At 43.1% G+C, this 23,165-nt stretch overlaps 3 protein-coding genes across 6 annotated transcripts; 1 reads left to right on the top strand and 2 right to left on the bottom strand.

Annotated features, from left to right (window-relative positions):
• Nucleotides 1–851: 851 nt before the first annotated feature.
• rpl28 (ribosomal protein L28) lies at nt 852–2,597 on the bottom strand. The gene is made up of 5 exons (XM_028418030.1): nt 2,548–2,597; nt 1,978–2,065; nt 1,584–1,707; nt 1,128–1,246; nt 852–987 (listed from the first exon to the last, which is right to left on the bottom strand). The coding sequence occupies exons 2-5, from the start codon at nt 2,056–2,058 to the stop codon at nt 898–900; spliced, it is 414 nt and encodes a 137-aa protein (XP_028273831.1). The 5' UTR covers nt 2,059–2,065; nt 2,548–2,597; the 3' UTR covers nt 852–897.
• A 249-nt stretch (nt 2,598–2,846) lies between these two features.
• Nucleotides 2,847–5,762, top strand: LOC114443390 (uncharacterized). Its single transcript, XM_028417346.1, has 6 exons — nt 2,847–3,230; nt 3,314–3,428; nt 3,582–3,694; nt 3,792–3,891; nt 4,069–4,181; nt 4,294–5,762. The coding sequence occupies exons 1-6, from the start codon at nt 3,140–3,142 to the stop codon at nt 4,401–4,403; spliced, it is 642 nt and encodes a 213-aa protein (XP_028273147.1). The 5' UTR covers nt 2,847–3,139; the 3' UTR covers nt 4,404–5,762.
• Nucleotides 5,763–6,346: 584 nt separating this feature from the next.
• Nucleotides 6,347–19,395, bottom strand: sec16a (SEC16 homolog A, endoplasmic reticulum export factor). 4 transcript variants are annotated; one of them, XM_028417345.1, is made up of 32 exons: nt 19,310–19,395; nt 15,644–17,935; nt 14,528–15,046; nt 14,241–14,392; nt 14,018–14,106; nt 13,747–13,870; nt 13,432–13,630; nt 13,116–13,296; nt 12,902–13,044; nt 12,749–12,810; nt 12,530–12,668; nt 12,190–12,432; nt 12,009–12,106; nt 11,837–11,918; nt 11,635–11,752; nt 11,428–11,539; nt 11,247–11,352; nt 10,996–11,136; nt 10,804–10,917; nt 10,426–10,627; nt 9,885–10,342; nt 9,736–9,780; nt 9,380–9,544; nt 9,206–9,286; nt 8,987–9,043; nt 8,766–8,886; nt 8,535–8,672; nt 8,366–8,448; nt 8,172–8,243; nt 7,741–7,800; nt 6,583–6,639; nt 6,347–6,500 (listed from the first exon to the last, which is right to left on the bottom strand). In XM_028417345.1, the coding sequence occupies exons 2-32, from the start codon at nt 17,861–17,863 to the stop codon at nt 6,426–6,428; spliced, it is 6,456 nt and encodes a 2,151-aa protein (XP_028273146.1). In that variant the 5' UTR covers nt 17,864–17,935; nt 19,310–19,395; the 3' UTR covers nt 6,347–6,425. The 4 variants fall into 4 exon arrangements, with proteins under 4 accessions (XP_028273146.1, XP_028273143.1, XP_028273144.1 ...); XM_028417342.1 differs by having other exon boundaries at nt 14,528–17,935; XM_028417343.1 differs by having other exon boundaries at nt 14,528–17,935; nt 19,269–19,368.
• Nucleotides 19,396–23,165: the final 3,770 nt, after the last annotated feature.

Raw genomic sequence — 23,165 nt, 5'->3', positions numbered from 1 at the left:
CAGTTACATCTTCACACACGTCCAGCCATCCTGTCGATGTGACAGTGGCGTACTTCACTGCAGGAAAGACCGGTGCAGGATACTCTACCAGCTTAAGCTCAAAAGAGATGGTGTGGTGGGGAGGGGTGACAACTGTTAGCTCTTTCTTTCCAAAGCCATGGGTGGAAAGCTGCCAGTGGGCTGCTTTAAAATCTATCAATTTTTTCCTGCATCAGTGACCACAGCAGCAGAGGCCCAGTTTGCTTGAATATGATCTTCGTCAAATGAAAATGATACATTTCCTACATGAACAATGTTTACAGGCATAGACGTCTGTGTTTACTCCTTCAGGGATTCATGCAAAACGCTGTAAAATCTGGGCTCAAACGAATAGGACGTCCTGAATGAGAGCAGAGCTAATCAATACAGTCCCAACACCCTCCTGGCATTTAATTATTTGCAGCTCATCTCTGCCACGTTGTACATGTTAACATTTAACTGGGGTAACAACTAGGCAGTGAGCCTCAGAGGACGAGCCGGAACAATGTGAGATTCAAATATAGAACACACATCTGCACATTAAGTCCCTAAAAAAACTAAACTCAACTACCAAACTTTGATCTGATGCTGCAGATTAAGATTAGGAAACCCTTTATTTGTTCCACTACAGGGAAATTACGTGTGGACTACAAAGATGGAAATAGGTCAGTAAAACTAAGCACCCACTTACTGACCCATTTCTGGTTCCAACAAAACAGAAAGGAATTCTGTATCTCTGTAAATTGAGGCATCTCACCTGCAAAATCTTGTACAGAAAAAACACCAGCTGTAATAAAAAGTCCTATTTCAAGTAAAGACTCAGAACAATGTAGTGTTTTTTGCAAACAAAAAGTTTATTTATTTATCATGTGTATCACTTTATGCTGTCTTGGTAGCCCTGGTGCGCTTCTTTTTGACCACCACAGGCTTCTGGCTCTTCAGAATAGCACTTGCACGACGCAGGGCAGCCTAAAAGAAAAAAAATTACACTTGAATTATATTCCTGAAACTTCCAAAGGATAGATTGATAGATACTTTATTGATCCCTAGGGACATCTCAAAGTGTCACACTAACCAACACTATGCATAAAAATACAAATTAAACTCACCATGCGCAGGTCCTTCCTGTAGTTGTTCTTGCGAATGATGTGCCTCAGGCTGTTAAGGGTGGCACGGGAGTTCTTGTTGATGGTGATCTTCTCATATGAGGTGGCAGGTTTGTGCTGGCCTGTTGAAGAGGAAATCACATAAGCATTTCAACATATGCACAGAGCCGGAAACAAAAATAAAACAGAATTACTCTACATTTCTCTGTAAATGCAGTGCACCGTGCTGCACCGAGTCACAGTTCAGTGTCAAGATAACCTGATGTTCCCCCAAATTCAAAGAATGCACAGTTTAAATTCTAGCATTTTAAGCATGAAGTCCTTATCAAATAAGTGGGAAATGAGGCATACTGGTTGAGGAGCATGAAAACTTTTCATCAAGAGGACAAATGTAGTTTCTTGAATTCAGTATTTACATTTGAAAGGATGTACCATTTGACAGGAGCATTAGATATTTACCTCTACGCTTCTTCAGCACCACGACCACACCCTTGCCATCAGCTGCTGGCTGAACACCCACAGTCTTCTTGTGCACCAATCCATTGTAGCGGAAAGAGTTCCTGGACTTCAGGTTGTTGGGCTCCTGTTATATAAATAAGTGGGGAAAAAACATGCTGTCACACAATCATGACTCTGCAACTCATGCATCTATCTAAAGGTTTAGTTCCAAAGTGACCCTTCTAACGTTAACAAAGTTCTTAAAGATTTTATCCAAGTTTAGAGAGGACTTCTTTGTCTTTGTGTGGTGCTCTGCTGACCCCTTAACATTACTTAATGGACGTGCATGTTATGCTTAATTTGGTGACTTCAGAAGTGTGATTCCTCATGTCTAGGCTCTCAGCAGTGTACTCACAGTGCTGTAGGTCTGTCCGTTCCTCTTGACGAGGAAGCTGGAGCAGTTCCTGATGATCATCCACTGCAAATGGGACGACATGATGAACCTAGACAAAGGAAAGACGAAAGTGTTGATTAAATACCTTACAGGACAGCTGAACGCTCATTTTAACATCCGAATGACAAGCGCTATATCTACCATGATATAAACGCTAGCATGTTAGCTAGGCATGCTTGCCAAGATTAATGATTTGAAAAGACACCGATTCAAATATGTAAGGCAGCGAAAAACGCAGCATTTTAAGTGACAGCGTTGTTATTTACAAAACACGCCGATAGATTTTAGCAGTTTGTTAGCTTAGCAGTTCAGCCCGGGGGAGCGACGGAGCACGATGAGGCCTAATCGCTGCGATGTACTTACAAGTGTATCTTTATATTTATACACAAAATAGACACTTTTACGGTCTGGTATGATATGTAACAATAAATATATTACTAATACCTTACTATATGATTGTAAAATCAATTTGAAGTAGAAAACAAATCTATTTTAGTGACCGGCTATTAGCAGCCGAAGCGACCACGTTACCTTTTAGCAGAGGAAAAGGACCAGAGAGAGCGGAAACCGCTTTACGGTACCTCTGTCACAGATTCCTGCGCGCTCAAACCTACCTTTTGTGGAACCGTTTTGATCTAAACTACAAGTTATACATATAAATACTTTAATTTAAAATATGCATTATCTTTATGCATTTATCTTTAATGACGTGCTTTGATACATTACGGCGATGCTGCCTAATTATGACTCCGGTTTTACCGGGTACTAGTTATTTGCTACAGTGCGGAGGAACATATTCTTTGCTGTGCATGAAAAACCGACGTCATCGACGTGCGCCCATGTTTACAGACACCCGTCGGAGATTATGCATGAAATATATCTTCTCCTTTTAAACGCGGAATACAAAAGGGTTTTCGAATTAAACTAAACCTAAAACATAGCGAAAGCCTGAAGTTTGTGTGCTGATTTTACGAAGTATTTTGTCGATATATTCCTTTCATGAATGGAGGATGTGAACACAAAAAAGTTGCCAGAGAAAGTCATCTGGAATTTTGCTCTTTTGAAATTACAAGCTGGTTTAACATGGCAAGTGGAATCAATGTTTTAATGTCAGAAGCCAGGCATGGATGAAGAAGAAGACCTGGAGACAGTTGGTGAACAACTGTACGGTCTGATTTACCCCAAACACAAAGAAAATGCTGGAAAGCTCACAGGTAAAGTGTTCCTTCGTGATATTAAATGTGAGGTGTTTAGGGGTTGTCATCAAAGTTCTCTTCCATGCCTTTGTGTTTTTCAGGTATGTTACTGGAACTGCCGGGTCCCGTCCTGAGTCAGATGCTGCAGGATGAGGCCATGCTCACTGCAGCCTTGGATAGAGCCTTTAGAGCCCTGCAGATGGCACAGGCGCCCAGGTACAGAGATGAGCAGGGGGTAGCAGTCTTATTTGATGTGCAAGAGATTGCTAGATGTTAAACAAGAAGTTCCTATAGGAAGTTCCTCAACCCATGTTGTATTATTTTATCTTTTCAGATTCTATATTCATATGTCACTACACTTCTTTTCAGTGAAATAACATGCAAGGATGAGGATGATGTGTCTGTGTCGTCTGACTCTTTGGGAGAGCAGCTGTTTGAGCTTGTGGATGTTTACAACACTGGCCACTCACAAAAAATTACAGGTCACTATCACTATCAAATTCAACATTATAATTTAACGTTAGAGTTTAATGGATGTGGAACTGATATTGTAAGTAATCCTCCCTTGTTCCTCCATAGGAATGCTTCTTGAGCAGCACAAAGATGCAGTTTTAAACCTTCTTTCAGACCCCAAACTGCTGGAAGAGCAGGTGGCCCTCGCCCTGAAGTCACTGACAGAGTATGTAGCTAATTAACACTCGAAGAATATAATCTTATATATACTCATATCTATATATAAACCCTAAATGTACATTTTTATATTACCATTCTATGTTCATGTTAAATGCACATAGTAAAATATTACATATGTACCCCAGGACCTTTCTTAATAAAAAATGTTCCTGGTTTTCTTCAGGCTGAACGTGGAGGAGACAGACATCAGTGATTCATCAGAAGCTGACGACATTGGAGAAAAGCTGTTCTTACTAGTGGAGGGGATGGATCCATTACATGCAAATGATATTACAGGTGACATGATTTTATAAATACTAAAGTAAGTGATGTAAATGTTTGGAAGTACAAATTGTAGATAAAGACTGACAAGTCATAAGACTGAATGTATCCCTGCATCTGTATGTAGGCATGCTGCTGGAAATGGAGCCGGCTGCTGTGCAACAGCTGCTTAGTGACCACACGATGCTGGAGGTGGCTGTTCAGAAGGCACAAGCGGCACTGGATACTCCGAACTGAGCTTCTTCTCTTCCAACAGAAGAGAACGACACTGCACAGAATAACAATTACTTTAATGAACTCAGATAATATATACTGCTGGGAGGAGCTAGGAGATGTTCTGGAAGATATTGTTAATACAAGTTACCTGTTTCCCAATAAAACCCCTTTGTTTTAATTGCTGTAAGTCGACCAACTGTAAATAACAAAACAGCCTCTGTCAAGCTGAAGAAAGAGGGTTGACGTTTGCTCGCTTTGCTAAAATCTGGTTGTCTTTCCCAGATAAATTAATTAAACATGTGCCAGTGTCTGCTGAACAATATTCATCCATCAATATTACTACATCTGGGGGCCAAAACCCCACAGGATGGCCAAATGTTTACAGAAGACAAAGTTTTGTTCCAGGTAATTGCTAAAATATACATAGGCAGCCATTATGCTGTAACCTTTTGCACATTTGTAATGTTAGTGTGTAAATGTACTGACTGATATGTGGGGATTTTGTTAAAACTCACACCTGCAATTCCCTCTTATTATCATAGATGGCACCACAGATAACAAAGCTTCTAGTTAAAATCTCCTTAAATGTTCCTCGGCTACTTAAAAGCCTCTTGGCCATATAATAAATTTGGCTGAGGGCATTAAAAATGTTTTTTTCCTCTGGTTATGACAGATGGAACTTTCCTCAGTCACTATAAAAATGAATAAAACCAATAGACAGCCTGTTCAAAGTGCTACAGAGCGCAAAAAATAACTTTATTACTATTTGTTTCTACCTTTTATATTTGCAATTTTATGTCAAGAATTTTACATGAGGAATTCTTAAAATATCAGGGAGAACAACAGCTCTGAAACAAAAGGGGGACCTTTTAAATGGTATTTAACTGATGTCTACAAAAATTACTGAAGCAAAAACATCTGGGAGGACAAATGAATTAAATACCACATCAGTGAATTAAAATGACAATAAGTGCTTAGAGTACAGTTATCTGCAAGTTCACAATTTAGAGAAAGATTTATTTGTCTGCAGAAGCGGCCAATACAAATGATCAGAATTGGGAGTCCTGGAATCTAATCAATCATAAATGCATGTTGTCAAAGCCTATCAGAAAAACATTAGTTGCTCTCTCCACACACACACACACACACACTTTTATGCCTACAGCTCATAAATACAATCAATCTGATATACAAATATTTGGATAGATTCATTTTTAGACATTTAAAATGCAGTTTTAATCCTGCTATTCTGAACATTGCCCCCTATAATTCGATCATGTTTGAATCTTGAGCTCATCTTGGACGAAAAACCCTGACGCATCTTTAAACGTGAACAACAAGGTGGGCAGGAGGATATTTAAATAAATATCTGAAACAAGCAACACTGCACAATTTCTCTTTCCTGTGTCATCTAACATGCTTCCTTTACTGAAGGGCGACGGGAAAACAAAGCACGGTTGACATGATTCTTGCACAAAATGCTATCTCCAGTTGACAAAGGAACGCAGAGAAGCTGCATCAATACAATATGAACTATAAAAGGTGCTGCTTCCTTTTTGTGCATCACACGTACAATCACACAGACATTTGGACTTTAGACAAGAAAGGGAACCTAAAACAGGATGTGATCTTTCCATTAGCACTGTTATAGCTGAGGAGAAGCTGGGCAGCTTTAGAGGTGCAATGTATTTATTGTACACTAAATTATGCCTACGTGAACATACAGTCTGAATGCATCCACAGGTAAGAGTGTAAGAATCTATGATACAGTTGTCTGGTTTCTGTTTGGATGCAGAAATAAGCCCTTCAAGGAAACACCACCCCTGTTAAAACTCACCATTGAACTAAAGAAAGAAAAAAAAAAACAGTGGATTAAGCTGTTGGGACGAAGACAGACACAGGAGACGGTGATTATGCTCTTTTTAGGGAGCAGGCAATAAGAACAGTCCTTAAGACAGAGAGCAGTATGTCCATGTGCTTCATTTACTTCCAGATTGAATCTATTCAACAAGTCTGATACACAATCTCTCTGTGGGGCGACGTTTACTTCATCACAGGGTACTGGCGCTGACCGCCCAAGCGGCCAGAGCGTACTCCGCCTCCTGACGGTGCACTAGTCTGGGAACAAACAAAGAAAGAATTAAAATGGGATATAAAAATATGACAGCTACTTTACAAGAGTGTGTTTTTAAGTTCATACCTGTGCAAACTGAGCAGGGTTATAAAAGGTGACTCCTCCAATGGGTGCAGGATTACTCTGGATAAGAAGAAGCAGAGTTACTACAGTGTGCAGTGTTCTGGTACCGTTACTGACAGGAGAGGAGGAGACTAGGAAGACACAGAAGGGTTGGACAGTAGCCAAGTAAAGATGGACAAACAAAGACGACTATGATCCACAGTGAGGCAGTGTTGCAAACCACTGTTACACTTATTTTAGTAGCCATGCAAGCTTTATGGCAGGTTAGTGAAGCAGTGAATAACAAGCAAGGAGTGGGGTCCTGTGACACTCCAGCACACTTCAGACTGAGCTAATTTTGATCAATATTTGTATATATTTGATGTTAATCCATCCAACCAATACTGAGATAATTCACTCAAAATCACAAATGGCAACATCATGGTGGAGTAAAGGCTGATTTATACATCTGCGTGGAATAGACGGTGTACCCCCACGTAGATCTCTGCGGTGACACAGAGCCCTACGTGATGTGCACCTCCGAAAAAAAATGTAACGACGCGGCAAGGCGACGCAAACAGCAAGCGCTGTGATTGGCCGGCTTGGTGGCGGCAGCAACGCATTTCCACTATTTTGGACTAGGCGCACCTGTGCCGACAAAAAACTTCTTGTTAAAGACGTACGCGGTTATGGACGATAAGGATATTAAAAAAAAAGAAAAAACAAACAAGATTAGCTATCGTTCGGTCGCCATTGTTCACTGAAACAGGAAGTGGCGAAAGCTAAACAATTAACGAAAGACTTTGAAGAACGAATCCCGCCTCTACCGCTCTAGCGGTGAATTGCACCGTGACAAGGAAACCGGCGTTTGGAGCATCTTCGACGATTCGACGCAGAAGTAGAAACCAGGCTTAAAAAAGCAAAAGTCAAGTTTGCAAAAAATATCTGTATTTGTTGACACCCCAATTTACAGTCACACTGTTAGAAGCTTTTAGTTGTAATTTGTTGACAAGAAACGAAGCTATTAACTATTAATGCTAGAGGCAGCAGGCAGGTGAGTATGCAGACATTGGTGGCAAAGCTTCAGGTGGAAGGGATGAAGTGTGCTGCTGGTGATGTGGTGAGCTTAGTGAGGAAAGGGTCGGGGTGAATGTGGACCATTCGAGGCCCCGCTAGAGGTACCTGGTTTAAATGCTGACTCACTTCGCGTGATAAAGAACTCATTGAGCTAGAACGTGAGAGCTAAAAACAGCAGAGGGGAAACAAACAGTAGACACAAACACACAAACCAGAAACCCATATTAATCATCTCCCATGCACTGGATTAGATCAGGTTCTGCTTTCCACCAGTTTAGAATGAAAATGAATAAATCAGCGTTAGAAAATTATGGTTCTTGGAAAAAAAATACATGGAAAACTTTTGTTATATAAGGCATTTAGCATGATTATGATGAAAGACTTCAAAGTTGACATGCAAGCATTCTCCTGTTCCTTCATTTTACATTTGTTTAAGTCATAGCAAACTGCACAAGCTGGCCGTTAGCTGTTGAGCAGCATCACAATTCAGTGGTGGCGTGATAATAGCTACCTAACTGAGATGAGACTTGTCTTACCTCTCCGGACTGTGAGCCATCAGGCACAGGAGGACCTTCAGGGGCAGGCGGTAACAACGTTGGGTTGAACATCTAAATCAAATACAACCAAGGAGATGATGGATGAGTGCTTTAGCTTTGTACTTTATGTTTAGAAGTGAAGGTGTGATAAACTTAATGACAGGGGATATTTATAAATAGTAATTTTTAGATACCTGTGGAGCCGTGCTGGTGTTCGGTGAATTCTGCTCCTGATTTCCACCTTCAGTGCCCTCCAGAGGTTGTTGATCGTCAGGAGCTGCGCCAGGGAAATAGAAAAATATTTAATTACTTCAATCTACCTTTAATTAAACTCCTATTTTTTTTTCAATAAATAACACACACCTGAACTAGGCACAAACAGGTTAGCTGGCATAGCCATTGGTGCCAAAGGAGCAAAGATGTCTGCAGGGGCAGGGGCCAGTCCACCTGGTTTTGATGTCTTACTGGGGTTCAGAACATCCACATATCTGCTCTTAGTGCCTGAGAAGAACAGAAAATACACCGAAGTGGGTCTTCAAGGTGAAGCATGGTGTTTGTATAGCCAACAGCCATAGTGTATGACCCTTTTCTCACCTGCCTTCCTGGAGAACATGTTGAGAGGACGACCACTACTTGGGGGTGCAGCAGGGCCTCCAGGGCCAGGCATCGGAGCCATCTTAGGGAAGCCAGAGGGTGGTGGTGGAGGAGGTTTACTCTATAAGATTAAAATAGAACCTCCTCAGAATGGGTCAACATTTCAGGCTTGCTGAAAATAATTATTCTGACTTGTAGACCAAATTTAAACCATAACTGACCTCCTCTTCGGGCTCATTTAGGTCAACCCATCTCTGCTTCTTTTCATCCCACACAATCTGACAATTAAAATCACAGTACTCTCGTTAGTACTGGTCAAATAACAAATGATGAAGAAATAAGATGTACCCATTTAGAATACTAAGAACATTAAAGAATTCCCCGTCAGGGATGAATAAAGGAATTTTTATTCAGATTCTAATTTAGGAGCAACAATTTACAGATTTGTTTTTGTCATCTGGCAAGTGAGCCTCATTCTTCCCCTTCCTATAGAGCCACGTCAGCCAGCCACCACCACCGCCCTGTGTGTAGGGGGAAAAAAAAGAAAAATATGCAGCACTGAGCGTTGCAGGTGTGCCACCTGAAGGTCTGAAAGGATTTGTGTAAATATGAACCTTTTTGGGAGAGTCTTTCCTGACTTTCTTGGCCTCTTCTTTAAAGGGCTGTTCGGGAATAGAGGGAGGAGGTGGGGAGACCTGCTTCACAGCCGAGTTGCTCCGCTCTCTGCCAACAGAGTGACTGGACGACTCGGAGACAGTGCGCGAGCGGCGTCCTGATGGCTACAAAACAGAAGATTCTGGTAAGTCTAAAAATATACATGCTTATAGGGATCACATTTGCCTTTTGACTGGCAACTATAAGCTGCAAAGCCTGATAAACAATGCCTTTTTTCCAATGAAAATAGTGTTAATACAAACAGCACTACACAGATTAAACTGAAGAATGTGTTGGCCATAATACACAAACACACCATAGACATTGAAGATTGTGAGGCAGTCCGTGATCTTCCAGGACCCTGCAGCATCACAAAGACAATGTAGTTAGAATTTAAGGAAGCATTAACAAAAAAAAGTGTCTAACTGAATAGTGAAAATGCAAAAAAAGGCATTATATGCTGACCATGAGAGCCATGTGGTCATAGAAGTCGTTCCGAGGTGTGATGGAGCTTCTGGGAGGGGAGGATGATATCGGTTGACTAGGCTGCATCTCTGGTGGGGCCTCTAACTGCTGCTCGAAATGTGGCATATGCCCAGGAGAGGGGGGCATTTGCTGAGGCATCGGAGGAGGCGGGTGGTTCATCTGCACGGGAGAATGCGGCATCTGAGGGTGCATATGTGGTGACATTTGGCCCATTTGTGGAGGGGGACACTGCTGCTGATGTGCTCCTGGATACATCTCTGATGGCTGAGTTTGAGGCTGGAAGGGGGGAGGATTGAAGCCAGGATCCTGCAGAGGATAACCAGAGATGGGGATCTGCCCTGGTGGTCCAGTGGGTGGTACAGGGTAGAACTGAGGGACATCACTGGGAGGCAAGAGCTGAGAAGGTGCCATTCCATCTTGGAGGATAGAAGTGGGAGCTGAAAGAAAGAACAAACGGATCAGGATCTACTGGATTTTTAATTTCAAAGCTACAAGTTTAATCTCCTCTACAAACACACACCTGGAGGCATCAGTTGTACTCCTTGAGGTGAAGGACCAGGTAGTAATGAGCTCATTAGTGGGTTGTCAGGGGTTGGGCCCTCCATCCCCAATGGCATGTTGTAAGGCTCAGGAGGACTTGGCTGGTCCAAGTCAGAGCTGGGACTGCTGCAGTCAAACTGTGTAGGAGTTGTTCTGTCTGCATTGTATGTAATCACACCTGTCTAAAAAATAAAACACACATGCATCACATCAAATCTCAAATCTTATAAACTTTAACACAAACAAATCAAAAAATATTTGAATAAGTGACTAATTCATTGCTTGCCGCACACACACTCATTTTTAGTGTGCACCTAGGAATTCAGCATGACTACAAAAACCATTTCTTCCTTCTCACCTTGATCTGTCCATCAAGCTGTCTGAGATGAATCAGCCATTCAGGCTCAATGAACAACTCCTGCTCTGGCTTCTCCTTCAGTTGCGGATCAAAGAATCGCAACTTTTCACACATCTGTCAACAAAGGCACACAATGTCACAATGCAAAATAAATGCCACACATTTTTATAGACACTTTGGATGAATGCATACCTGGATGAGCTGGCTGATAAAAACAGGAGAGTAGTAGGAAGGCTGCATGAGGACAGTTTTTGAGATGACTTCACAGTAGTGGAAAGCCTGAGCACTCAGGCCCGTCTCAGCCAAACGGCATGCATAGATCAGCTTAAACACCTAATAATAAAGAGCAGAAAATACTTTTATTTTTCCACTAATAGTCCACATAGAATAGCAAGTAACACATTACGTTTTATTAGTAATTTGATGAAACAATAAAAATCTACCTGAAAATTGGGCAGCGAACACGGCTGGGAACCCAGAGATTGAGCATACTCATAGGCCTCAGTTCTCTGGATTGCTTCATTGGTTGCAAATTGGTAAAAGGGAAAACTGAAGAGACAAAGATAAAGTTGGTTAGTTTCCTGAAAACTAATATCGCACTGTGTTTGTGCTTCATTAGCTAACCTGTGGTTGGAGCCAATCAGAACCATCTTGGTGCTCTTCTTTGTGAAAACTCCCAGACCAACTTGAGCCATCAAATAACAGAAGTGTGCAGCATCGATCAGTCCCTTAGATGCTGTGACAAATCAAAACAAGTGTGTGTTGTGGTTAAAAGTACCAATGCTGTTTTGTTCAGTACTGCTGGTTAGTGGATTTCTGAAACTATCCTACCGAGAGTGTCGCCCATGGTGGTGATTGTTCGAGTATCAAGGTCCAGGGTGTGTGTGAGGTTTGACAGCACCATGGCCAGGTGAGGCCGCCAGTCACCCCACTTCTCCTCTCCACAGCACTGAAGGTAAATAAGAGAAGTGCCCTGTGTTACGGCTTTTTTGGAATAATATGATTAAAGACCGATGAATGAAGCAGTGCTTACAGTGGCTGATGCAGGCATTCTTCCTGACATCAGCTGGTAAACTGTCTGGAGTGGATCGTTGATGGGCAGACTGTTGGCAAATCTACACCACACAGACCAAACAATGTGTCAAATAATTGCACAATAAAGGAGCACCGAAGCTGATAAGTTGCAGCCTTTTATATTTCCTTACCTTGTCATGACACGTGCATGTGTTCTGTTGTCCATCTTACTGGCCAATAGCAGGGCATGGCCCCAAAGACCTCCCTTCATGGCTGCCTCTAATGCATCCTATTTCACAGAAAAACATGTACATATGGCAAATCTCACCAGTGTAAATTTATTGACTATAATAAACGTATTGTGTGTCTTACTTTCTTGCGGCCAAACAGTAGCAGCTCCCTGAAGCGTTCCGTTTCCTTGCCAACATTTTCTGGCACAGTCATGAAAGTGTCTGATAGAAGGGATAATGGTCCAGCACCCGGCTCTTCCTCAGCCCGTGCCAGCGGCTCATTGTTAAAGTCAATCAAGTTGGCCTCATTGGGACACTTTCCCGGTAGCCAGACAGAGCGATGTTCCTTTAGCAAGAGGTCAGCTATGTCTGTGCCCACAACAGTCTTAGAAAAAAAAAAAAGAGTTTGACAGTATGAACATTGTTCTACACAAGTATTTTGGCTTTTAGTTTTGTCTCACAGATGCTCCGTTATATCTCACCCCATTCTGTCTACACAGCAACATGATGAAGTCCCAGAGCAGGCGGGCAGAGTCCCTGTCCAAGAGGTTGTTGTCACGCGAACACTCCAATGCTTTGTTCTGGGAGAACTTTATAACATCCACCTTATGGGTCTCTTCCCTGAAGGCACAACGTAACATGTGAGACAGGAAGGCGCTGACTGTTAATAATCATGGAAAAAGAGGGCAGAACACACTTACTTAACAAGAGGCCCAGGGAACGTTCGTAGTTCTGCCTGATCTGGTGTATCCTGCAGCATGGTCTGAAAAAAACATTTATTATTAACGTAATACACATAATTATTAACATATTAGGACATGAGATGTGTGTGTCTGTGTGTTCAAAAAATGCACCTCTAAGTTGTGGATATCAACGAGAGCAGGCTGTCCAGCTGAGGGGAGATTGGGCAGAACCTGGACCAGATGACCACCAGGTCCAAAGCGGGCACAGCGGTGAGGGATGGTGAACTTCTCTGGGGTTGCAGGACGAGGAGGAGCTAGAGAGAAAAAGTAATGTTGAGCAGCTGACAGAGAAGAATTGATGACATTATATGGCTTGCACACTTACGCTGTTCGGGGGCAACCCAGGTGCTGTCTGCTGTGTTAGTAGGGTAGAAGTACTGGCTGTAGTTCTGAGAGGCATCAGTCTGGTTTGGGTACTGCCCATAGGAAAAGTCTGCACCCACTGTGGACAATGTGGGGTCATATACTGCTGACACCAAGTCAGGCTGGCTCCTGTACACCTGGCTCTGCAAAAGAAAGAGTCATCAAAGTGTTTCTTTCCAGGAATACCCAGAAAGGAGCACCACAGCTCTAAAATTTGTTCCATGATGCCTTATTCTTTGATGTGCGGTACTGTGTTTAAGCCAGATTATTGCTTTTACCTGTTGTGATCGTGAGCTGAAGCTGCTTCGTCTGCTGTGGTGGCTGTGTGAGCTGTGCACACTGTGTGCCGACTGCTCACTGTGGACGCTGCGACGGTCAAAGTCATCACCATACATGTCTCCTCGACGACGGTAGTCATCATCAAAACTGGCATCATAACCAGGATAATACCGCCACTGATCGTCATAGCCATCTTTCCTGAGTGGATAATAGAGCACTTTGAATCACACGGCACACAAAACTGCCTCTTGTGACACCTGAAGTTGTCTTTTAAATCAAATTCACTGATACATGCTTTTTTTTTTTATTTATACCTGGCAGGATACATGTGTTGATTATAGTAGTTGTCTTTGGCTCTGTAGGCGTCATCATAATTAGCCCAGTAGGACTGATCGTAGTATCCCCTGTATCTTGGATCATACTGTCCATAGTTGTATCCTTATCAAACAGAGAGAGATTTATACATATGAGATATATTTCCTGAGACACTGACTTTTGTAAATTATCTTGCACATACATTTGAAAGGGAACAAGAGGGGAAATATGTTCATATTCACATAAACAATGTACAACTGTTTGTCATACCTGTGTAATCATAGTGCTTGGAATAATCTGCATAATAGTCACTATAGGCACTTCGGTGTGCTCTGTGGTAATCTTCAGGATAACCTTGCCTTTGGGAAAAGCAAATAAAAGCAGAGCTTTACAGGTCAAGTAGTAGAGCTTAAGTAATTTTCACCAAACTCCCCACAAATGATTATTTGTATGTAGTGCACCTTGTGAGAGGGACAGAAAAAGTTTCAGTAACCTGGATGATGGTCTGTCCGAGTACTGGCTGGTCCTAGAGTTGGGTCGGTCTGGTTGCGGCTCTCTATACTGGTAGTTTGGATCACCATATTGTGCAGCCTGCCCCTCATATCTGCCGTACCAAGGATCTGCTCCTCTCCTGTATGGGCCATCCTTGGAAATAAAAGCAAATAATTGATCTCTGCTTATACTTTTACGTTTCTTGACAACAGATTAGGAACATGTTACAAAAGAAAGTGGCAGATCAATATTCACATGGTAGGACAGAAAAGAGAACTTTGCACTTACTTGATAATAGGTTCTGTGATCCCCCACTGGAGGGGGGTACTGGCCCGGAGGATAAGGTGCTCTGCTATCTGGGTATTCTCCATAATTACCATAATAGCCACCATACACCTGCCCTGGACCAGGGGGAGGGGGCCCATAGCCATGGCTGCCTGCAGAGGAGGGTGGTCGAGGTGGCTCTGCAGAGGCTGGGTGGGAAGCATCCGGAGGTACTGGTCCATGAGGTCCTGGGGGGTATGCAGCAATAGGAGGAGGAGCAGTCCCTACAGGAGGTTCCGGTGCTGGAGTTGGATACTGACCACGAGAAGGTGGTGCTCCACTGGTAGGAACAGCAGGAGCATCCTTCTGTCCCTGCAGTGCAGCTTGAGATTCTGTTGTCTTAGGAGGTTCGGTTTGGGGCTGCTGGGTGTTTGCAGCTGTCTGGGAGGGTGCTGGCAGTACCTGTGGGACAGTTGAAGACACTGTGGTCTGGGCAGAGGCATTTGCTTCCACTCTTGCCCCCTGTTGAGCATCTTTGGTGACCTGTAGGTAAAATCCATTACTAGGTTGTGGAGACTCATGTAGAGAGGATGGATGAGCAGGTGCTTGGCTTTGGGCTTGTGATTGGTGCATAGAAAAATCAAGCAGTTCATAATTTGAAGGCTGATTATGATTAGAGACAGGAGTAGTCACAAGAGAAGATTGTGGATTAAGTTGGAGAGCAGGGTGGCTGTCTCCACCCAATGATTGGCCCCTTGCAAGAGGAGGATGAACAGGCTGAGATGGCGGTGGAGCTGTGATTTCTGATGTTGGTGCTACTGTGTGGTCTCGGGTCAGATTGAGCGGACCTTGGTTAGAAGCTGGAGAACTGAAACTCGTGGTTCCAGAAGCAAAGAGTGGATTTTGATTAGACGTTACTGGAAGTGGTTGGGAAGTACTGGCACCCTGCCCCTGTGCAATAGATTTTACAGGTGGAGCAGTTTCTCTAGGGTGAGTTTCTTGAGCTGGGGTACTGGGGGGAATCACACTGTAATTGGAAACTGGCGGAGCAATTAAAATAGGCTGGTGGAGCGAGCCAGCCACAAGGAGAGACGCATAACCCAGGTTGCTCTGAGAGTCAGCTGGTTCTGCCTCACTCACCTTTGGTGGGTTCTCTAGGTTTTCAGAGTGCGAACTTGGCTGAATCCTGTTGGGGGCCTGCAGGTCGAGTGGGCCATCCTCTGGAGGCTGGATGACGTCAGCACTGGGCTCTCGCAAAGGGGCAAGAACTGTAGGGGCAGCAGGGGCGAGGAGGATGTTAGCGCCCAAGCTGGCAGGATCATTCTGAGCCCACAGGGTTGTAGCAGGGCTCTCACAGGGCCGATTGGCACCAAAAGCACGGGATGAAGGTCGAGAGTGAGAATGAACCACTGGGTGCATCTGCTGTGATGCACCACCTGTTGCCCCAACAGGGAGGGGGTGTCCTGGGCCATAAATATTTTCCATATTATCTGGTGGCTGTTCCATGTTTCCAGGTGTACAATCTGCACTCCCTTCTGCTACCATTTTAGCCCTATCAACCTCGACCGGACGGACCCCAACACCATGTGAACGCACAGGTTCAAAAGAGCTGTTAGCACTGGCCTGAAATATACCTGTGGGTTTAGGGGGGCTGGGTGTGGGTGGCCACATCTGCTCCACAGCGCTCTGTTGTGCACCCATATCACCAGCTGGAGAAGTGTCAATCTGCTCAAAGTAGCCTCCAGTGGCAGCAGGCAGACTAGCGTCATCTGTTAGACGTGGACTTTCCTGCTGAATGAAGGTCCCTACTACTCCCTGCTGCCGACGAGAGCCAGTTCCACTTCCATGGCTCATATTGCTATAGTTGGATGACACACTGGCAGATCTCATTGGCCTTGGAATTGAATCAGGAGTCTCCAGGTTAGGCCCAGTTTCAAACTGGTCAACTCCAAGGGATACAGTAGCAGTAGGGCTGCTGTGGGTTTCACTTGGTAATACTTCCTGGTTGGGGACACACTCCAAATTCTCTACATGGTCAAACTGGGAATCAGGTGGCTTCTGGGTATTTACCTGTGATGGATGAGTACCATCATTCATATAAGGTACATGTGCATTATCTTGAAGGGAAGCTCCTTGGTAATCCAAAGAAATTTCTGCTTGGCCACTGTGGGCTTGTGGGTTGCTGTGATGCTGAAAAGATCCTGCAATACCATTCACAGCCTTATTTCTCTCCTCAGTCAATGTTTCCTCATTTTCCACATCGTCTTTAAAGAACATAGACAGTGTACCAGACTCCTGAGAGTAAGGGACTGGGACAGAGCTAGGTGCAGGTCCAGTGTTGGACGCAAGTGGAGATCCAGCAGGTTCAGGAGGAGGATGGCCTATGCCAGCCCCCATTTGGTGGTAGCCTGAGTCCTGTGGAGGTTGATTAAACAATGGGTCATGGGGGGCAGAGCTCTGACTGAAGTAATTCTGGCTTTGGAAATGGGAATTATGTTGCTGGGGTCCATTTGGGTCTGGCCACTGAGAATGAGGTGATTTTGCAGGGTTTTGTGGTGGAAAAGGAGCCTGATTCAGGGGGTGTCCAGGCAGAGTTAGAGGCGTAGGTGCACTATGATGAGGTGATGGACTGTGAGAGGGATACATCTGAGTTTGTGGAGGTATATTAAAAGGCTGTGGTGGAGGGTCATTGGTAGGCTGAAAATAGTTTTGAACCGATGGGGGTCGACTGCCATGATCATGGGCCCACTGGGAAGAGGAGCTTGTGGGTGGCAGTGGCTGAAACGGTGCAGTTAGAGTAGGAAACTGTCCTTGAAATTCCTGGTTAAAAGGCATCTGGCTGGGTGTTGGGGCAGCTGCCACAGGTAGTGACTCTGTGGACATGGATGGTATCTGTTCTCTTGAATTAAAATACCCCTGTTCAGTATGTGAGGATGCATATCCTCCAGAACTTGGTGGTGGGAAAACACCAGGGGGCGGTGTACTGTGAGTGTTGAAGAGGGGCACACCTGGCAGAGAGGATGGTGGAGCACCAGGAAGAGCAGCAGCAACATCCTCCAGTGTTTGCGGTTGTGGTGGCAGCCCTGAGCCTGGTTGAGAGTACATGGCATTAGGTGGAGTTTGCACAGTTGGAGGGTTGCTGTTAGGTATTGTAGGGAGACCACCTGCAGCCATAGGAGGAGGACCTCTACCAAAAGCAAAAGGGTCTGTCATCGGTTGGGTGGCAGGCGGCATTGTTGCAGCAGCTGCTGCTGCTGCTGCTGCTGCATGCTTGTGAGGCCTTGTCCTGCGGAACATATTGGGCCCAGAAGGGGGAGGACCAGATGCTCCTGGAGGTCCAGTCCTAGGAGGGGGCTGCATGTCTGCAGAGCTAACAGGTCCGAAGACCAGGTCACTCCAATAGTAATCACTGAAAGGACGAGTCCGGCTTAGCTGGTTAGAGTAAGAAGAGAACAAGGTGTTAGCGAAAAGCTACACATGGACTTACCACACCTTTATTTGTGTTTTAGTCTATGGTTCCATTACAACAAACTTGACAACGTGGCAATTTCTACATCAGCTCTAAGATGCTTGGGCAAATAAAATACACACAGAGTAACATAACTGAATGACTGCTATTCATAATAGTTTTAAGTACATCCAAGCTGAGTCAGATGATTTGTCAACCACTTAATGCTTACTTTGCTCAAACAACAATGATCATCTTAACATGTTTGTAAGTCTGAAAAACAATATTAATTACAGGAATATCTGCATAGCTTAGCAACTTATTAACCTTCTTTTGCAATGAGATTATACTGAATATGTCTGCTTCTAGAAACAACTAGCAAGACAGCTGATTGCATTTGTATTTGCTTCTGCTTTTGTTAACTATGAAAACAAATCTAAACAAGAACTGCATTTGTTCCAAATTGTTCCATTAACAGATATTTGAGAAATGTTCTTGGTTTAATGGACGGTACACCTGAACATACTACAAACACAATACCCCCCTGCCCTGATTGCTCTCTGTTTGAGCTAACTGTCAGTTGGACGCTCAAGGAAGCTAACTCAGCCTGACAGTGAGCATTTGAAATATTAGAACCAGGCACACGCAAACGTAGAAGTCAAGCTGTCTCAAATCAGCTGTACTGACCGTGATCCCTATTCTGTCAAGCTCCGGGGTTATAAATTCATCAATAGCCGTTACCACATCGCAAGCTAGCGTTGACGCCGCAGACCTGCCTAACTTACAAAAGTCACAAAGTTAAGCACCAAACTGAGGGAATGAACTATCGAATTCCATCCAGCATCTGACGATATTTGTAATATGATCGATGTGTAGCTCACTTTGGTCTGGCACGACGTTAAGTTACACATTAAGCTGCCTAAGAGGAAAGGTCCAGAGTGCTTCGCTCAAGAGCTAACGGGAACGCTACATTGCTCTACATGTCTTAAATGCCATATGTAGCAAAACACAAATATCTAAAGTCGTTTGATTGTGTCCAAAAATGTCATTATTTTTAAAGACAACACAAAGACGTATCATTTTCGTACACATTCTGCACTGACTGGGACACACAGTGATAAGTTACAGATCGCTGGCCACTCGTCGAGCTTATTTAACAGGTTCACTGCCTGGTCAGCTAGCGTTAGCATTGCTGCTCAGTTAGCAATGGTGGCTAGCTAGCCTGCACTAACTGTAGGGTAACAGTTTAATTCCTGCTACAGATACAACGTTTGCTTGTGTAGAATGTTGTTAATGATTATATAAATTCACTCTTACCGGATGTAGGAAATGTGTAAAGAATATGAATAAATTCTTACAAATATGCGGGACAGTGAGTCTGACACACCGCCACCATCTTCAATGAACACATCCTACTAGGCTACGTGTACAAGCAGCGTCACGGGCCAAACAACTGTTGTGTCACAACGGGGCGGGGCTTATTAAAGGTACCGTTTATGTATTTATTATAATCAATTTACTCAAAGCAACAGCTGGTAAATCGATTTACGTTAATGTAATTCAAGTAAACCACCGGAAGAAATACATTGTCAGTAAAAATGGAACCAAATTGGAACTTCCACATTTTAATAAAAATATTGCTCATTAAGTGTCCCTAAAAATATTGACTTTAGGATACATTTATAATGTTAACAAAATAAATATTCTTCACTGACTCACGTAATAATGAAACAATAGCTTGATATGTTCATATTACATATTCAAATTAAACATTTACAAAGTTGATTATTATGTATTTTAACAGGTTGTTAAATACCTATTTTACATACAGAAGTAAACGCTTATTTTTTCCGATTCTGGGTTCCCAGGGGGAAATTGCTTGCATTCCAGGTGCTCCATGTATACTCAAAAAACAGGTTAGAAATATAAAATAAGGTAAAATAGTAAGAGCAGAATAAAAATAAAACCTAATAAAATTCTAAACATTAATAAACATTCAAGTTAAATCCAGGCAAGTGAAGACTTATAGTCATATATAATACAACTTATATTGTTTTTTTATTTGTTCTGCACACAGTATATTTTTTTATTATACTGTGTGCAGAAAAAATTTGTCTACAATAAATCCAATATGGATATAATTACAAGACAGTGTGTTAGATTGTCTGATCTCAGAGGGAGGAGTTGTACAGTTTTATGGCCACAGGAAGGAATGACCTCCTGTGGCGCTCAGTGGTGCATTTAGGAGGGATCAGTCTGGCACTGAAAGTACTCCTACACCTCAGCAGCCTGTGGTGGAGAGGATGGAAGCTGTTCTCCAGGATCCCCTGGAGCTTAGACAGCATCCTTCTGTCTGACACTGCTGTCAGGGAATCCAGCTCCACCCCCACAACATCACCGGCCCTTCTGATCAGTTTATTGAGTCTGTTTGTGTCCACTGTTTTCGGTCTGCTGCCCCAGCACACAACAGCAAACAAAATGGCACTGGCAACCACAGACTCATAAAAAATCCTCAGCATAGTCCGACAGATGAGACCTCCTCAGAAAATAGGGCTCTGGCCCTTCTTGTGGAGGGCTTCAGTGTTTTTAGTCCAGTCAAGTTTATTGTCCAACACAACTCCCAGGTATTTGTAATCCTCAACAATGTCCACACTCTGCCCACCGATGGAAACTGGAGCCGCGTGTGTCTTGGTCCTCCTCAGGTCCACAACCAGCTCCCTTGTCTTTGCCACATTGAGCAGCAGATGGTTCTGCTCACACCATGTGTCCACCACAGTCTTGTACTCAGACTCTGCACCTTTGCTGATACATCCCACTATGGCAGAGTCATCAGAAAACTACTGAAGATGACATGACTCTATCTGGTAGCTGAAGTCAGAGGTGTAGAGCGTGAAGAGGAAGGGAGAGAGGACTGTCCCTTGTGGGACAGTGGTTATATGTTGTATGTACACACTAATTACTAAGGCAAATTCCTAGTATGTGAAACCTCTTCACTTACATGGCAATAAACACAATTCCCATTCTGAATCTGATTATAATACCAAATTGTAACAATGTGGACAAGCAATGTGTCCACCAGAGGGCACTGTAGTATCATCTAACCCAGTGGCTCATTGAAGGTGGGACATGCCTTGAAAACAAAGTAGAAAACCTAGATGTTCTTTTTCTATTATAGTTTCACTTCTTTGCTAGTTAAGGTCATGAAAACTTTAACATGTTACATTGTAAGTTGGTTATAGTTACTGTAAGGCACGAGGTCTAGCAGTGTATTCAAACGGGTGAACCCAATTTAAGGTAAACCACTGGCTGCTAATTAAATAATTTAGGAATACAGGGGTATCAGTTTGGTGTTTGGTGGAGACGTGAAACATGTTTTATTTGGAATGTACTGCAGGGTTGCTGTCATTGTGTTTTCTAGATAACCCTCTAGCACTTACGTGACATGTAAATGGAAAAGTCCACCTTTAAAAGTTGTGGTCAAATAACACAAATGAGAGAAACCACACGTTCTCACTGCCAAGTTCACTAACACCCACTCCTCTACTTTCGCTCAGACTTGTCAACCGAAACCTACCCTCCCACTAGACTGTGTCAGGAGGCGACGGGCCATTGGGCAGGTTGGAACAGACTTATACACCTAAAACCTCCTGGCATGTACTCACAGTGCAGGAAAAGTGTGTATCCTGAGATTCACCTGTGCAAAGACCTTAAGTGCTGATAATGGAGTTAGCAAGTTTTTTTTTTGGTGCACATAAAATGCTAAATGTCTAATCACATGCATATACAGACTTGTTTCCTTGTAGGTGTTATGTTACAGTCACTTGTCTTCTCACACACTCCACAGACCCACCAACCACACACATCCCTTCTCATTTCATGTTTTAGTTTCACTAGTCTAAATGTGAAGCAACCCGTTTTATCACCACTGTCATACAAAGATACAAAGTGACAATAAAACTAAATAAAAAATGTTCATACAAAGGGCAAACACCCCAAAAAAGAGAACAGAGAATACATTTTACATTAAATTAAATTTATGTCATAATGAAGTTGAATTTAAAAAGCATCTGTACATCCTTTCACATCATCCTCTGCCGCTGTCACTGCCAGAGCTACATACTGATTGTGGCACTGACACTGTTAGTCCTCAGAGACTCTATATACCCTGTCATTAAGGCCATGTTTGTAGGAGAGTGGTTAATGTTTGGTTAACCACGGTCTAAACTCCTGATATCAACCTGAGACCTGTGGTCTGTTCCCAGGGTCTCCAGATAATAGCTCTGCAGTGAGTTCATCCTTGCTGAAGCATGTATGCTTGTATTCAGCTGCCGTGTTTGGCAGGTGTGTGATGACTCAGATAGGAGCTATAAGCACTGAGTAGGAAGATAACCAATATTTAGGTCCAGGGTCCCCATCCTCCATCTTTGTTTATCTCTCTTTCTCTCTCTCATCACACACAAACACAGCTTTTGTAGGGTGATAGAAAAGATTACATGGGCAGGTGTGGGCCTGGGTTTATTCTCCAAGATGAAGGATGATAGAACGTCACCTATCAGAGCATCTCTCACATCCCTCGAAAAATGAAGCACTGTTCTGGTCTAAGCTAAGACTCCACTTTTCCACATTTGCACAAAAACACTGTTCAAAGAGGAATTTAAATAAAACGGCATATCGTCAGAAGGTAGAAACTGAAAGTAACCTATAACAATAGTGTTGTATTCTCAATGTGCAATGTCAGTTTTATTTATATAACACATTTATAAGGGCATCGCCCACCCAAGTGCTTTACATTAAAATACATAAAATAAAATCAAACTAATAAAATACATAAAAGAGAAGATACAATAAAAAATACAATAAAACAAAGATACAATCATAAAACATAAAATTCCCAAGAGCTGCAAAAACTCAGGCAAAGGCCAAGGTGAACAAGTGAGACTTAAAGGTAGGGTAGGAGATTTCATTCTGATGCACTTTTTGTTAAATTAGTGTAACTTCTCTTCACAATCCGATAACAACCAATTAGTTCGGCAGTTTCGCTTTAAAACGAAGAATATTAATCATCTGTGGAAGCTATAAAATGCTAAAAAATTCAGCCAATCCTGCGAGGCGCCCCTGCGTGTATAGTTGGCTGGTTGTCACTCTCTTCCTGCACCAGAGAGGTACGTGCATGATGGCCGAAGTCACAGACTGGTTGGAAGGCTTGGCTTCGGG

Source organism: Parambassis ranga, chromosome 12 (assembly GCF_900634625.1).
Source record: "Parambassis ranga chromosome 12, fParRan2.1, whole genome shotgun sequence".
Lineage (NCBI taxonomy): Eukaryota > Metazoa > Chordata > Actinopteri > Ambassidae > Parambassis > Parambassis ranga.
The sequence above is the reverse complement of the archived record's forward strand: the minus strand, read 5'-3'. Positions and strand labels throughout refer to the sequence as shown.